General features: G+C 34.9%; 1 protein-coding gene across 1 annotated transcript in view; it reads left to right on the top strand.

Annotated features, from left to right (window-relative positions):
- The first annotated feature begins 1,011 nt into the window (after window positions 1-1,011).
- The window catches only part of LOC134527649 (phospholipase A-2-activating protein), a 121,368-nt gene continuing 108,374 nt past the window's right edge, over window positions 1,012-14,005 (top strand). The window contains exons 1-3 of the mRNA XM_063360514.1: window positions 1,012-1,350; window positions 9,918-10,111; window positions 11,168-11,404. Coding sequence (XP_063216584.1) covers window positions 1,214-1,350; window positions 9,918-10,111; window positions 11,168-11,404 — 568 coding nt within the window. The 5' untranslated portion in view covers window positions 1,012-1,213. The remainder of the gene's footprint in view (window positions 1,351-9,917; window positions 10,112-11,167; window positions 11,405-14,005) is intronic.

Raw genomic sequence — 14,005 nt, 5'->3', positions numbered from 1 at the left:
AGAGATACGCGTGTCGCAGCTGTCAGACAACAGACGCGGCCAGTAACTGGACCAATAAGTGTATCGGTTCTGAATAAAGTGCATTGTCATGTCAATTCGTTTATCAGTTATTTATAAGGCGTCCTGGGTGGCCTGAACAGCCCAGGTAGGTTTCGAATCACGACGCACTCCTGTCTGCAGCCACAAGGCCGAAAAACCTGTTAAAATCCCTGAGATCACTTTCAACATTAATAATCACTTAAAAACTTAGACAGGCAGCGGGAGTGGCGTCATGCTATACCACATGACACTGATCAGCTGTGTTAAACAGTTTAGCCAACATTTATTGTGGGTTAAATTTGCCGGTACAAAAAATTTGACCAAACATATATATTTTGGCAAATTTTAAGTAAATATTCTCCTGTTATATTTCAATATGTTCATATATTCTGTAAAAAATATAGTTATTGCTAATAGTGTAATTTTTTATAGGATAGGAGCAATCTTAAGATTTATTTTTGCTTTGACCATAGTCACCCCCGTGGCTGTACCGCCCTGCTTGCGGTACTGTAAATAGACTAAAATTTTGGGTTTTCAGTGCTCTGTGTGAAATGTAGCAGAATTTTTAACGAAGGAGTCCAGTCAGCAAGGTTCGTGTATATTTGTGTCTTTTCGGGTGACTTAAGTTCTTCTTCAAGCCGGAAGAACGGCAAACAGACTCTAGCTTGTGCACACTGTCTTAATGAATTTCATCTTGTTCACGAACTATGAAACATGGATATTGAAATTATCGCGTTCAGACAACAGATGTTTCTCAATATATGATTATAAATACCTGCCAAACAGAAAATAATGTAAATAGGAAATTTATTTTTACTTAAATATTGTAAAGTATAATTAACTATTAAAAAAAATTGGAATAACTAAGGATAGAAATTTGTAATGACCTAAAATTTTTTAATAAGTTCGCCTTTTTTTTTTTACAGCTGTATCCCCGACTTACGTTTCTACCCTTTTATTTAGCTTTTTTTTCCCCTTGGATTTTTTGGAAATAATTTTCCTGCTATTATTTTTATGAATATTATCCTTCTATTATTGGTAATGTCTATGGATAATTAATGGCACTTGATGGCTGGAATGAATTTGACAATTTCAATTAGGTCAGGTTAGCGTTAAAGTCTAAGTTTAAATAGGAAAACATTCAAGTCAATCGGGACAATACAAATTTTGTAAAATGGCTAACCGTGTGTACAAGTTAAGTTGTATTTTATACGGCCATAAATCGGATGTCCGGAGTGTTTGTACATCAGCGACTGGTTGCATCGTTTCTGGTTCTAGAGACAAATCTGCAAAATTTTGGACTCCTAATGAGTACGTATTAAAATTAGTATAGTTTTGTTTAGAACGGTTTATAGTAGTTTTGTGTATGTATGTTTTACGTTTTTTTTTTAGTTTTGTAGGTTATGAAGTTACTTTCACATAGGTTTTTTTTTGGTAAATATGTATTGTACGGATTAGCGCCAAAAAAAATCGTACAAATATGAAATAACTTTCATTATATGCTCTTTTACGTCCTCTTTTCAAAACCGCCTGCGGAGATAAAAAATTCCAATTACTTTTGGAGATATCGCCGTTCTTATTTTGCAATACAAGCCCTATGTAATCATTCAACAGGCGCCATTTTATATTTTGCCGTGTGTGCGTGAATGCCTAAATAACAGAAATTTTCCATTATGTAAGGTTAGTTACATGATAAATACTTCAAAATAAACGGAAATTAAAAATATCAATTAATTTTACTTGTATAGTTTTAAGTATTTATAATGTAACTGACCTGACATAACAAAACGGGACAAAGGTAGATTAGGTCAGGTCAGCTACAGTATAAATACTTTGAAACTGAACGGACATTAAAAATAATAAAAATTAATTTTAATGGTTGTTTAGTTTTAAAGTATTTATAATGTAGCTGACCTGACCTAACAAACCGGTAAAAAGGATGAACAGTAGGAACTCACGTAATTTTCTTTTTACATGATGTAGTCGTTCAACTACGTCGCGAAAAAAAAAAAAAAAAAATCATACTTGTAAACAAGCAACAATGGTGAAACAAAAACGCGGGAAGCCTACGATTCACTCATCAATCTGGACATACCCGAATACTCACGTTGGCAAGCCTTCTTTCAACAGACGAGAGGCAAACGCCCAATCGTGCATCTTCGGTTTTTTTTTTTTTGTTTATTGTAAATAAATATGCAACTCATGAAAACTAATGGTCAATTAGGTTATGTTAGCTACATTATAAATACTTCAAAACATTGTGGATGGTTGATTTGGTTAGGATAGCTACATTAAAAATACTGTGAAATCATGTAAACGGTTTCCTAGCGCTGGATAGCTACATATTAAAAAGTTATTTGCTAAGCAACCATAAAATGATTTTACAGTTTTTTTAATGTAGCTATACTTACCTAATATATCCAACCATCCACAGTGTTTTAAAGTATTTTTAATTACTTCTTGCTAATTTTAAGAAAAGAAGGCTTGCCAACGTGAGTATTCGGGTATGTCCAGAAAGATGTGTGAATCGTAGGCTTCCCGCTCAACGCCGCATCAGTGCACATCATGAAAATTAAAAAATTCCATATCTCCTAAAGTATTTGGAATTTCTGATCTCCGCCGGGTTTAATGAAAAGAGGAAGTTAAAGAGCACAGAATAAAGGTATTTTCGGATTTTTCGGATTTTTTTTAAAAAATTTGCCAAAAAATGAATATTAAAAAATTCGGGTAAATCTGTATTGTACGGATTAGCGCCAAAAAAAATCGTACAAATATGAAATAACTTTCATTATATGCTCCTTTACGTCCTCTTTTCAAAACCGCCTGCGGAGATTAAAAATTCCAATTACTTTTGGAGATATCGCCGTTCTTATTTTGCAATACAAGCCCTATGTAATCATTCAACAGACGCCATTTTATATTTTGCTGTGTGTGCGTGAATGCCTAAATAACAGAAATTTTCCATTAGGTAAGGTTAGTTAAATGATAAATACTTCAAAATAAACGGAAATTAAAAATACCTTCTATCAATTAATTTTACTTGTATAGATTTAAGTATTTATAATGTAACTGACCTGACCTAACAAAACGGGACAAAGGTAGATTAGGTCCGGTCAGCTACAGTATAAATACTTTGAAACTGAACGGACATTAAAAATAATAAAAATTAATTTTAATGGTTGTTTAGTTTTAAAGTATTTATAATGTTGCTGACCTGACCTAACAAACCAGGAAAAAGGATGAACAGTAGGAACTCACGTAATTTTCATTTTACGTGATGTAGTCGTTCAACTACGTCGCGAAAAAAAAAAATCATACTTGTAAACAAGCAACAATGGTGAACGCGGGAAGCCTACGATTCACTCCTCTTTCTGGACATACCCGAATACTCACGTTGGCAAGCCTTCTTTCAACAAACGAGAGGCAAACGCCCGATCGTGCATCTTCGGTTTTTTTTTGTTTATTGTAAATAAATATGCAACTCATGAAAACTAATGGTCAATTAGGTTATGTTAGCTACATTATAAATACTTCAAAACATTGTGGATGGTTGATTTGGTTAGGATAGCTACATTAAAAATACTGTGAAACCATGTAAAAGGTTTCCTAGCGCTGGATAGCTACATATTCAAAAGTTAATTGCTAAGCAACCATAAAATGATTTTACAGTTTTTTTAATGTAGCTATACTTACCTAATATAACCAACCATCCACAGTGTTTTAAAGTATTTTTAATTACTTCTTGCTAATTTTAAGAAAAGAAGGCTTGCCAACGTGAGTATTCGGGTATGTCCAGAAAGATGTGTGAATCGTAGGCTTCCCGCTCAACGCCGCATCAGTGCACATCATGAAAATTAAAAAAATCCATATCTCCTAAAGTATTTGGAATTTCTGATCTCCGCCGGGTTTAATGAAAATAGGAAGTTAAAGAGCACAGAATAAAGGTATTTTCGGATTTTTAAATTTTTTTTTAAAAAAATCGCCAAAAAATGAATATTAAAAAATTCGATATCTCCAAAAGTAATTGGAATTTTTTATCTCCGCAGGCGGTTCTGAAAAGAGGACGTAAGATAGCATATAATGAAAGTTATTTCATATTTGTACGATTTTTTTTGGCGCTAATCCGTACAATACAGATTTACCAAAATTCGATATCTCCAAAAGTAATGGGAATTTTTTATCTCCGCAGGCGGTTCCGAAAAGAGGACGTAAGATAGCATATAATGAAAGTTATTTCATATTTGTACGATTTTTTTTGGCGCTAATCCGTACAATACATATTTACCTTTTTTTTTTATCTCTGCCTTCCCTATGCCCCCCTACAAGGAAATAGTCAACTGTATTTTTTTCGCGACTAGCACTGAGTTTTTGCGTGGATACATGCCAATGATCATTAAGGTAAGTTTATAGTTTGGCTGTAGCCGGAATTACAATAGTCTGTCAACTGTCCTATCAATCACGCGACCTGTAGCGGTAAGTTTCTGTAAAAAAAAGAGAGAGTGATCCTTTCAGTACACCCCAGTGAAGTGTATTCATCTAACCTTGGTTATGAGCATATTCATGTGTCTCATGTTCATGTTGCAAATAAACATATAATTAAAAAAATGGGATAGAAGTTTGTCATAGAATATTCAGTAAATATGTAATTGAGCGGGATTTGCGAAAAAAAATGTTAAAAATCCGAAAATCCTTTTATTATATGCTCTTTACCTTCCTCTTTTCATTAAAAGCGGCGGAGATAAGAATTTCCAAATACTTTAGGAGATATTGAATTTTTAAATTTCAACATTGTAGTTCAGCAGTATTTGCGAAAAAAAATGTTAAAAATCCGAAAATACCTTTATTATATGCTCTTCAACTTCCTCTTTTCATTAAAAGCGGCGGAGATAAGAAATTCCAAATACTTAGGAGATATTGCTGTTCTTATTTTGCTATAGAAGACCTGTGTAATCGTTCGACCGACACAATTTTTTTATTGCCATGTGTTTGTGAATGCCTTACTAATGAAAATGGTCGATTAGGTCAGGTCAGTTAAATTATAATTACTTTGAAACTAAGCGTACATTAAAAATAATATGATTTAATTTCAATGGTTCTTTAGTTTTAAAGTATTTATAATGTAACTGACCTGACCTAACAAACCGGGACAAAGGATGAACAGTAACAACTAACGTAAATTTTTTTTGTTACTTATTACTTGCACAACAATATAAACCAAATAACAAATAAGACTTTAAAATTAGAAACGTTAAAAACTCACCTAAGTTGGAGGCGGTAATTAAACACAGTTTTAAACAATAAATTAACTAAATAATCACGTATTGGTTCATTTGAATTCTGGCCTATCACGAACAATCACATAACATCATTATCCAATAAAAAAAAAATAGATATTCGTAAACAAGAAACAATGGACCATGCCACATGAATGCACTGGTATTATGATGAAATTTAAAAATTTGATATCTCCTAAAGTATTTGGAATTTCTTATCTCCGCCGATTTTAATGAAAAGAGGAAGTTGAAGAGCATATAATAAAGGTATTTTCGGATTTTTAACATTTTCTTTTCGCAAATCCCGCTCAACTACATATTTACTGAATATTCACTTTTCAATTACCAAAATTTTGTATTTATGCAAATTACACACATGCTTACTGCGTATGTTACTAGATTTTTTTTTTTTTGCCTAAATCGTATACACAGCTTGCCACTATTAAAAGCAGAGAGCTAGGGATCATTAAAATGGTTAGGTAAATTTATGTAGTGTAACGGTATTTGCGGAAAAAAAAAGTTAAAAATTCAAAAATACTTTTATTATGCTCTTTCACTTCCTCTTTTCATTAAACCCGGCAGAGATAAGACATTCCAAATACTTTAGGAGATATTGACATTTTTATTTTGCAATACAAGACCTGTGCTATAATTCGATGCCGCCATTTTTTATTTTGCCGTGTGTTCGTGAATGCCTAATTAATTAAAATGGTTGATTAGGTCAGGTCAGTTACATTATAAATACTTTCAAACTAAGCGGACATTAAAAATAATATGGATTAATTTTAATGGTTGTTGTAATCAGTTCAACTGTTTACAGTTATATTATTATTTTTATTATTATTGTAACATTAATTATATATTTCATAAGCCGATCTTATGTATTTAATTATTTTATTGTAAAGAGGACAACCATCTAATTGCCAGAGACAACACACTATTCAACTGCAAGGTCATCTAAGCATTATTCTTTGGAAACTTTATTCATCCTTAGTTCAGCACTCTTACATGCTAAAATCCAAGTTTTATTTCACTATGCAGTTAATTTGGTTTGCTGATTCTATAGCTCCTTGGTTGCTAGGGACGGAAAATAAATAGTTAGAAGGAGAAAGAAAGGCGAGACGCCATCGCCATCTTGCAGCGGGAAGACGTTTCTCGGGCTGGGGCGAACCAAAGCCTTGGTTGCCGCCCGAGGAATTGAAGATTCGCGTCATCCGCGGTCGTGTGCCATCTAGAATTTTCCACACTATTATTTGTGAGAATAGTTCTGGACTGAATAAGTCTCAGCTAGGGAGTATCGGCGACATCTAGTGCCAACTTCCGCGTCGGTCCCGTTCGTCCCGTAGTGGTTCCGGACGACTGATGTCAGCGCCAGCTACGATCGGCCACGACGTTTGGTGAGACCGATCCCAATTAAAACAGACTTTTTAGGACGAGAGGGAAGTCGATTCTTCAGCCATACCCCCGGCTACATCAGATCTTCTGTAGTTCGCCAATTACAGCTTCCAGCGTCCAGTGTTCCAGCGTCGCAGCAGACCACCTGGAGGTCCTAAGAAGAGAGCCTCAAGCTTCCGACAGATTATAGCTAGACCCGACATGGTAGTCGATGTGTTCCTGTGACGTCATTTACATCTACTTACTGACACCTAGTTCTGAACAAAATGATAACATACACAGTAAATTATTTTGGTTTTTCCTCTTGCTGAATTACATGTTAACAGTAACTTCACGTCAATATCAAAGAACCCATTAAAATCGTTTGTTTTCAAACTATTACTATTTCAGTTACAATAAATGTCAGTTACGTATAAAACAGACTTGGTCATAGGTAATGCAAATTTCCACTAGTCACACAACACTACCAAATTTCCTTTTAATAATTACTCTCCTACCAGTAATACAATGCAGTGACGTGCTAGCTGGATTAGCAGTCTGAGTAATCGATACAGCAGCAGCGTTCCTGAGATCTACTGCGGAGAGAATAGGCGCCAAAACCCCAGCAAGAACAATAATTATTTACAGTCGACCACATAACATATAATACACATATTTTAATTATAGAGTGGCACCCATTATCGTGGTGCTTGTACAGTTGGCCACACACAGAGGTTAAATTAGATTGTTTAGTTTTGAAGTATTTATAATGTAACTGACCTGACCTAACAAACCGGGACAAAGGATGAACAGTAGGAACTCACGTAATTTATTTATTTTTACTTATTACTTGCGCAACAATATCCAAATAACAAATAAAACATTAAAATTTGAAATGTTAAAAACTCACCTAAGTTAGAGGCAGGTAAACAATGGTGAACGCCGCAAGGAAATAAAAAATTTCATACTCGTAAACAGGAAACAATGGTGAATGCCACATGAATGCACAGGTATTGTGATGAAAATTAAAAAATTCGATATCTCCTAAAGTATTTGCAATTTCTTATCTCTGCTGGGTTTATTGAAAAAGCGTTGTATTTGTGAATTTTGCTAGCAATTTTTTTGTTAATGTTGCTAGCGTTTTATTTGTTAATGTTGCTAGCGTTTTATTTGTTAATGTTCCTAGAATTTTATTTGTTAATGTTCCTAGGGTTTTATTTGTTAATGTTGCTAGCGTTTTATTTGTTAATGTTGCTAGCGTTTTATTTGTTAATGTTGCTAGCGTTGTATTTGTTAATGTTCCTAGAATTTTATTTGTTAATGTTCCTAGGGTTTTATTTGTTAATGTTGCTAGCATTGTATTTGTTAATGTTCCTAGAATTTTATTTGTTAATGTTCCTAGGGTTTTATTTGTTAATGTTGCTAGCATTTTATTTGTTAATGTTGCTAGCGTTGTATTTGTTAAAGTTACTAACGTTTTATTTGTTAATGTTCCTAGCATTTTATTTGTTAATGTTCCTAGCGTTTTATTTGTTAATGTTGCTAGTGTTGTATTTGTTTAAGTTACTAACGTTTTATTTGTTAATGTTCCTAGGGTTTTATTTGTTAATGTTGCTAGCGTTGTAAAAGAACATATAATAAAAGTATTTTCGGATTTTTAATTTTTTTTTTCGCAAATACCGCTACTCTACATATTTACCAATGGTTATTTTCAATACCAGTTATGGAAATTATGGTTTCAATTGGATGGTTACATGGTTAACGTTATCAGTTATTGTTCCTGAATGTTTGTTTCCAATCATTCACTATTCCCATTGCAAAGAGTGTCAAAAAAATCTTTACAGCAATCAAAATTTTTGTGTAATTTTAAAACTGGCATTGTGATGTTTTTTTTTTTCAATCTTGACTTCCTCAATTTTGAGCTTAATGGTATTCGATTCCTCTTGTGAGTTTTTTGTTTCATTCTTCATTTCATTCTTCCGTTCTGTTTGGTTGCATTTACTCTTCATGGCCGTACTAGCCTCTTCTTAGTGGTCTATTATTTCACCATTAATTTTTTTATGAATGGCCTTCTGGTTACTCTTCATCTCTTCATGACCACCCTTCGTCTCCTCTAGGCTATTATTTGTCTCACTCTTCTTTTCTTCATGGTGGTTTTTACGCTCCTTCATTTCTCTCATCACTTTTTTCGTGAAGTTCTTCATACTGGCTCCTATTGCGCTCATTTTATTCAAAATTTATTCTAGGGCATTCCTTATCTTCCTGAGATCCTCAACACTAACCTCGTCAGCAGCCATCTCTCTCTGCCACTTTCGCTAATAAAATAAACTAAATAATTTTTTATTTCTATTACTGCTATTACTTAAAGAAAACCTAGCCTAACTTTCTAATTAAACTAATGATAGCTCTCTTACATTGCAAACTAACACTAACTATAGTATACCCAAACAAACTTTATAACATTAGATATTCACTAAAGTTCTTAACACTAAATTTATTCTGGAGAAACTAAATTCTATTTTTTTCTTTTTTAACTTTTGTCATAATAATGTAACTGAATCCTAAATCAATTTATTAGGGATAACCCACTTCTGACACCAAATATGTTACGATTTATAATAATGTGGGGAGAACTGCTGATTTTTTCTAGTTTTATTTATTACTAATATTTACATCAATAATAAATAATCTTACTTAAAAAATGCCTAATTACCAATTACTCACACTTAAAAATCTTTATTCTTTAGTTAGAGCCAAACTAGAAAATGTTTCTGTTATTTGGAATACCATTAACAAAACAGACAGTAATAAACTAGATAAAGTCCAAAACAAACTAATCAAAATTTTAAGTCGAAATAAAACTTTTAACAATAATGTAGATTTACACTCTCTTCTTGGCTCCTTGTTGTCAAGTAGAGTTATATTAAATGCACAATTTGTAAAAAAGTCTTAAGTATATCAACATTTAGACCATGTGCATTGAAAACAGTACTATCAACAGTAATGTAACAAATAATTTATATCTAAGTTGTAATGGTGATGTGTGATAGGCCAAAGCGTCACAATTTTAAATGAGATTTTTTAATAGTTGTTGGCAAAAAATTTCAGTTTCTAGGTAAAAAAATTTCCAAACCTGGAAAAGTCAGGGAAAATTCATGACATGTTATTTTTCATGGCAGGTTTGCTTGCTACCCTGAGTTGTAACTTGAGTTCCTTGGCGTGGTTCCGCAGGGCCTCGGGGGGCTACAGCGAGTCTCAGACGCTCGTCGGCCACACCAACTACGTGTCCTCCGTATGCTGGCTGCCCATGAGCCAGCAGCATCCCGAGGGGCTGGTCCTCACGGGCAGCAATGACTGCACGATACGGGCCTACGTCCCAGACAAGCCGGAGGCTGTGTTTGTCCTGAAAGGACACTCTGGCACCGGTGAGTAACTACCAACTATCCTCCTCGGATGGCTCTAGTGTCAGTGACACTGAAACCCCTGATTCACCAATTGCTTCATCTTAAGATGTTCTATCAAACAATTTGGCTCAATGCTACAGTGTTGGACTCACATTTGGCAGGACACGGGTTTGAGTCCTAGTCCATCATTTGGGTTTTCATTTTTCCATGGTTTCTTGAAATTGCTTCAGGCAGTGCCAATTACTTCCCAGATTTCCCTGACTTAAATTTGTATGCCTGTTTGTAATGACCGTATCAGTTATACTTAAAAACCAAATACCTACCTACTTTATGGCCTCGTTTCATTTTTTTTATGACGTCCATCTATAACGAGATCAGGAGAGATGGTCAAACACCCAAAGTAACACAGAAACTGGGCAAGATATCGGACATGACCTGGAGTAGGAAACCATGTAGCATTAGCCTGCAGACATATCATCAATTACTAATTACTCGTAATAGGTTCAAATGTTCTCTCCAATATGCTTTTACGAATAGTAGTTCAGAAATTATGATTTAAGATAACGATGCACCTGAGGTTCTCACGGCAAGGTGATCATGTGATGGTTTGCCGTGCCTTCTGCAGTACAGAGATTAAGGGACTTTCCAATACCCAGTCTTGTACCCAGGAAGGAAAGTTTTCTTAAGTGGGAAAACTCCAACCCAATTTGGAATCAATTCAGTGACCTGCCAGGAGTCCTTGTTATTATACCAAATGGTGGGACGGGCAGTATATAGTGAACTTTCTGTGCGATATTAATGTTACTCAGGGAGGTGATGGTTGGGTAAATAGATAACTGTTCCCACCAAAGTGGTTTGATTTTATTCACAACGGGGCAAACCAAGAATTTTTTCGCAAACTAGAAACGGGGTAGACCTTCCAGTCAGCTGGTGGTTTTGCTCTGAGTCCTCCCATTTCCTCCACCTATTCCTCCTATTATTCTCATTCGTCACCATGCATTTTTCCTAATGACGAGACACTAAGCTCATTGATTCCTTCATTATAGTATGTGTGCGTGCCATGGCTGTGTTGCGCAGTGTGTTGCCTGTCGCGTGGGGTGGAGGCGGGCACATTCGCCAGTGCATCGTGGGACATGACGGCACGCCTGTGGAAGAGCGACGGGGGGCAGGACCCCCTGGCGGTGCTGGCTGAGCACCAGGCAGCCATCTGGGCTGTAGTCCAGCTGGAGGATAGCCGGACTATCGTCACCGGCTCCGCGGACAAGAGCATAAAAGTGTGGAAGCACACGGGCAAGTGCTTACGCACACTTGCAGGTAACTCATGCACCTCTTCGTGCCTCTCATCTGGATTGCTTCATGTTTCAGTATCACTTTACTTCACATTTGGATTAGTATGATGGACAGCTAAACTATTACCTCTGGCCCAAAGTCTTGTAATGGATGTCTGATTAACTGTGGTCTAATTGTGCATGACTTACTTAAGACTAGTGATGGGTCGATTCATGTTTTTTCCCGGTTCTTGGTTCGGTACTGGTTCTTAAAAATCTGTTCTCGGTTCTGACTTAACTACACAGTATAAAACAAAGTCGCTTCCCACTGTCTGTCCCTATGTATGCTTGGATCTTTAAAACTATGCAATTGATTATGATGCAGTTTTTTTAATAGATATTGTGATTCATATAGACGGGAAAAAATGGTGTAATGATTTTTACGCGAATTTTCACGAAATTATGCGAATATTGTGGCAAACAACAACAAAATGCGAAAAATGGACTTTGTCGCGAATAAACTACGAAAATTGGTTATGTACATTACCTTGGTAGATTGTTTCGGGAGGGAACAAATTAAAAAAAAAACTACGTCAGCCAACAAACGATGTATGCAAACTTGCCAATAATTTATGTTAAGTAAATAATACAACGTTGGGCATACTAAGAACATTAAAATAATATTTTGTTTTGGCAATTGATATGTAAATACGGCAGCCATCATGGCTTCAGTCAAGATTATGGCCAGCGAAGCAGTATATTGCCAGACTGCTTGACAATTGTGTTGCTAGCAATGCTCCAGTGAGAACGTATTCTAAACTACCAAAAACGTTACGTAAGGTAAGTGCACCGGTACTCGTCACTGCTCCAATGGTCGTCACTAGCAACTTCAAATGTAAATAATAGAGAAGTAGCTCAATATATCGCCAACTTAAATATTGACAAAAATTTGGTCGTACTTCTAGCTGAAATTACCACAATAGTTTTCGGAACAAACACTATTTTCAATCAAAAAAAGTCCGTGCATCAAAAGTTTGTAGAGCAGTGAAGATAAATAGGGGAATTCCTATACTAAAACACTAAGGACGTATGTGCACATTTTTACTTCTAATTCTGTAATTTTTTATGTTTATTCGTGATGTTTTGTGCTGAATGTGTTAGTTAAATGTTCTTGAAGAGGTGAAAGTGTTTATTTAAAAAAAATCGTTTTCTTTGTATGATTTAGTTAGGGTGACGAAAACTGGATCAATAAAAACCTTGTATTGCTAGTGTTCGTCATACCTGACGAGCACTGGTACATCTAATATTTTATTTAAAGTTGTGCTAAGTTACACCCTAGAGTTCTTAAATAATATTGGTTCTTTGTTGTTGATAGACAAAGTACATTATTATGATCAGATCCAGTAGTCGTCACCTATGACGACTTCCGATGCATGTGTATGACGACTTCTGGGTCGGAAATTACTTTACTTTATTGATTGCAGAAATTGTGTAGGCATTGTTGTTTACATTAATTTAGGGGTCATTCGATATATATTTTGACATTAATAAGTAAATTAAACATTGTAATGTGTCTCGTTCTTTAATTACAGGGCAAAATGCCAAAACGGAAAATACTGTTGTATGAAGAGTCAGCCATGGAAGCTGCTCTTAAAGATGTAGCGAATGGTATGAGTATAAAACGAGGAGAGAAAAAAATAGTGTGCCAAGAAACACATTGTCCGATAAACACAAAGGCAAATCGCCCTTGGGTAGGAAGATGGGCCCTGATTAATTTTTAAAGTTTACTTCTGATACCGCATAACATGCCATGTTATGTTGCAGCAACGAATTGAGTCGTATTGCGTACGCGTACAGTATGACGTCGCGTAAATAATAATAAATAGAATATAAACAACTAACAATATTTGATAATTAAACAGTTTTTGTTAACCAAGAAACAATTAAATCTCATTAGAGCGGCTTTATTATATCTCTTTTAAGATAAGAACAAAAAAAACGTGAAAATACGCGATAGTGAAAAACAAAAACATAGGTACATATTTCTAATTTGTAAAAAAATACTTTGTTACGTTGTTTCTGTTCCAATCTCAAACTTTGTCTACACACATAATACCTTTAATAAACAGTAAAAAAACTTAGACGGGGAATTTCCAAATTATACTTTACTTAATAAACAAACATCGTTCTTTGTAACGTAAATTCATCGAATATGCGCACGCATGCGTAAAATATACGAGAAATGCGAGTAACAAAATGCATTCGTGTGTAACGTTTCGTTACTCGTTACTAGACGGCACACCCGTTACTCAGTAACGAATACATACGGTTTGCTACAGCTCTATATATTTTCATGTTAGTTGTGCTGTCCCTCTTTGTTCCGTGAGTGCTGTAAGTAAATTCAAAATTTAATGAGGATTATTCATTATATTACTAAACGATCTTTATGAATTGCCATTTTGATGTTTAAAATATAGTACCAAATAAAATTTGAATCCCAAATAGTACAATACTATCATTCTGGATCCATGAATTAAAACTAATGCAGCCGAAATCGCACATGACGACTACTGGCACAAACATGTGACGAACACTGGCAAACACGAAAATTTGCATGACGACTACTGGCTCGAAATCACACTTTTTT

The sequence above is a fragment of the Bacillus rossius genome, chromosome 1 (assembly GCF_032445375.1).
Source record: "Bacillus rossius redtenbacheri isolate Brsri chromosome 1, Brsri_v3, whole genome shotgun sequence".
Lineage (NCBI taxonomy): Eukaryota > Metazoa > Arthropoda > Insecta > Phasmatodea > Bacillidae > Bacillus > Bacillus rossius.
Note: the sequence above shows the minus strand (reverse complement) of the source record. Positions and strands in the feature narration are given on the sequence as shown.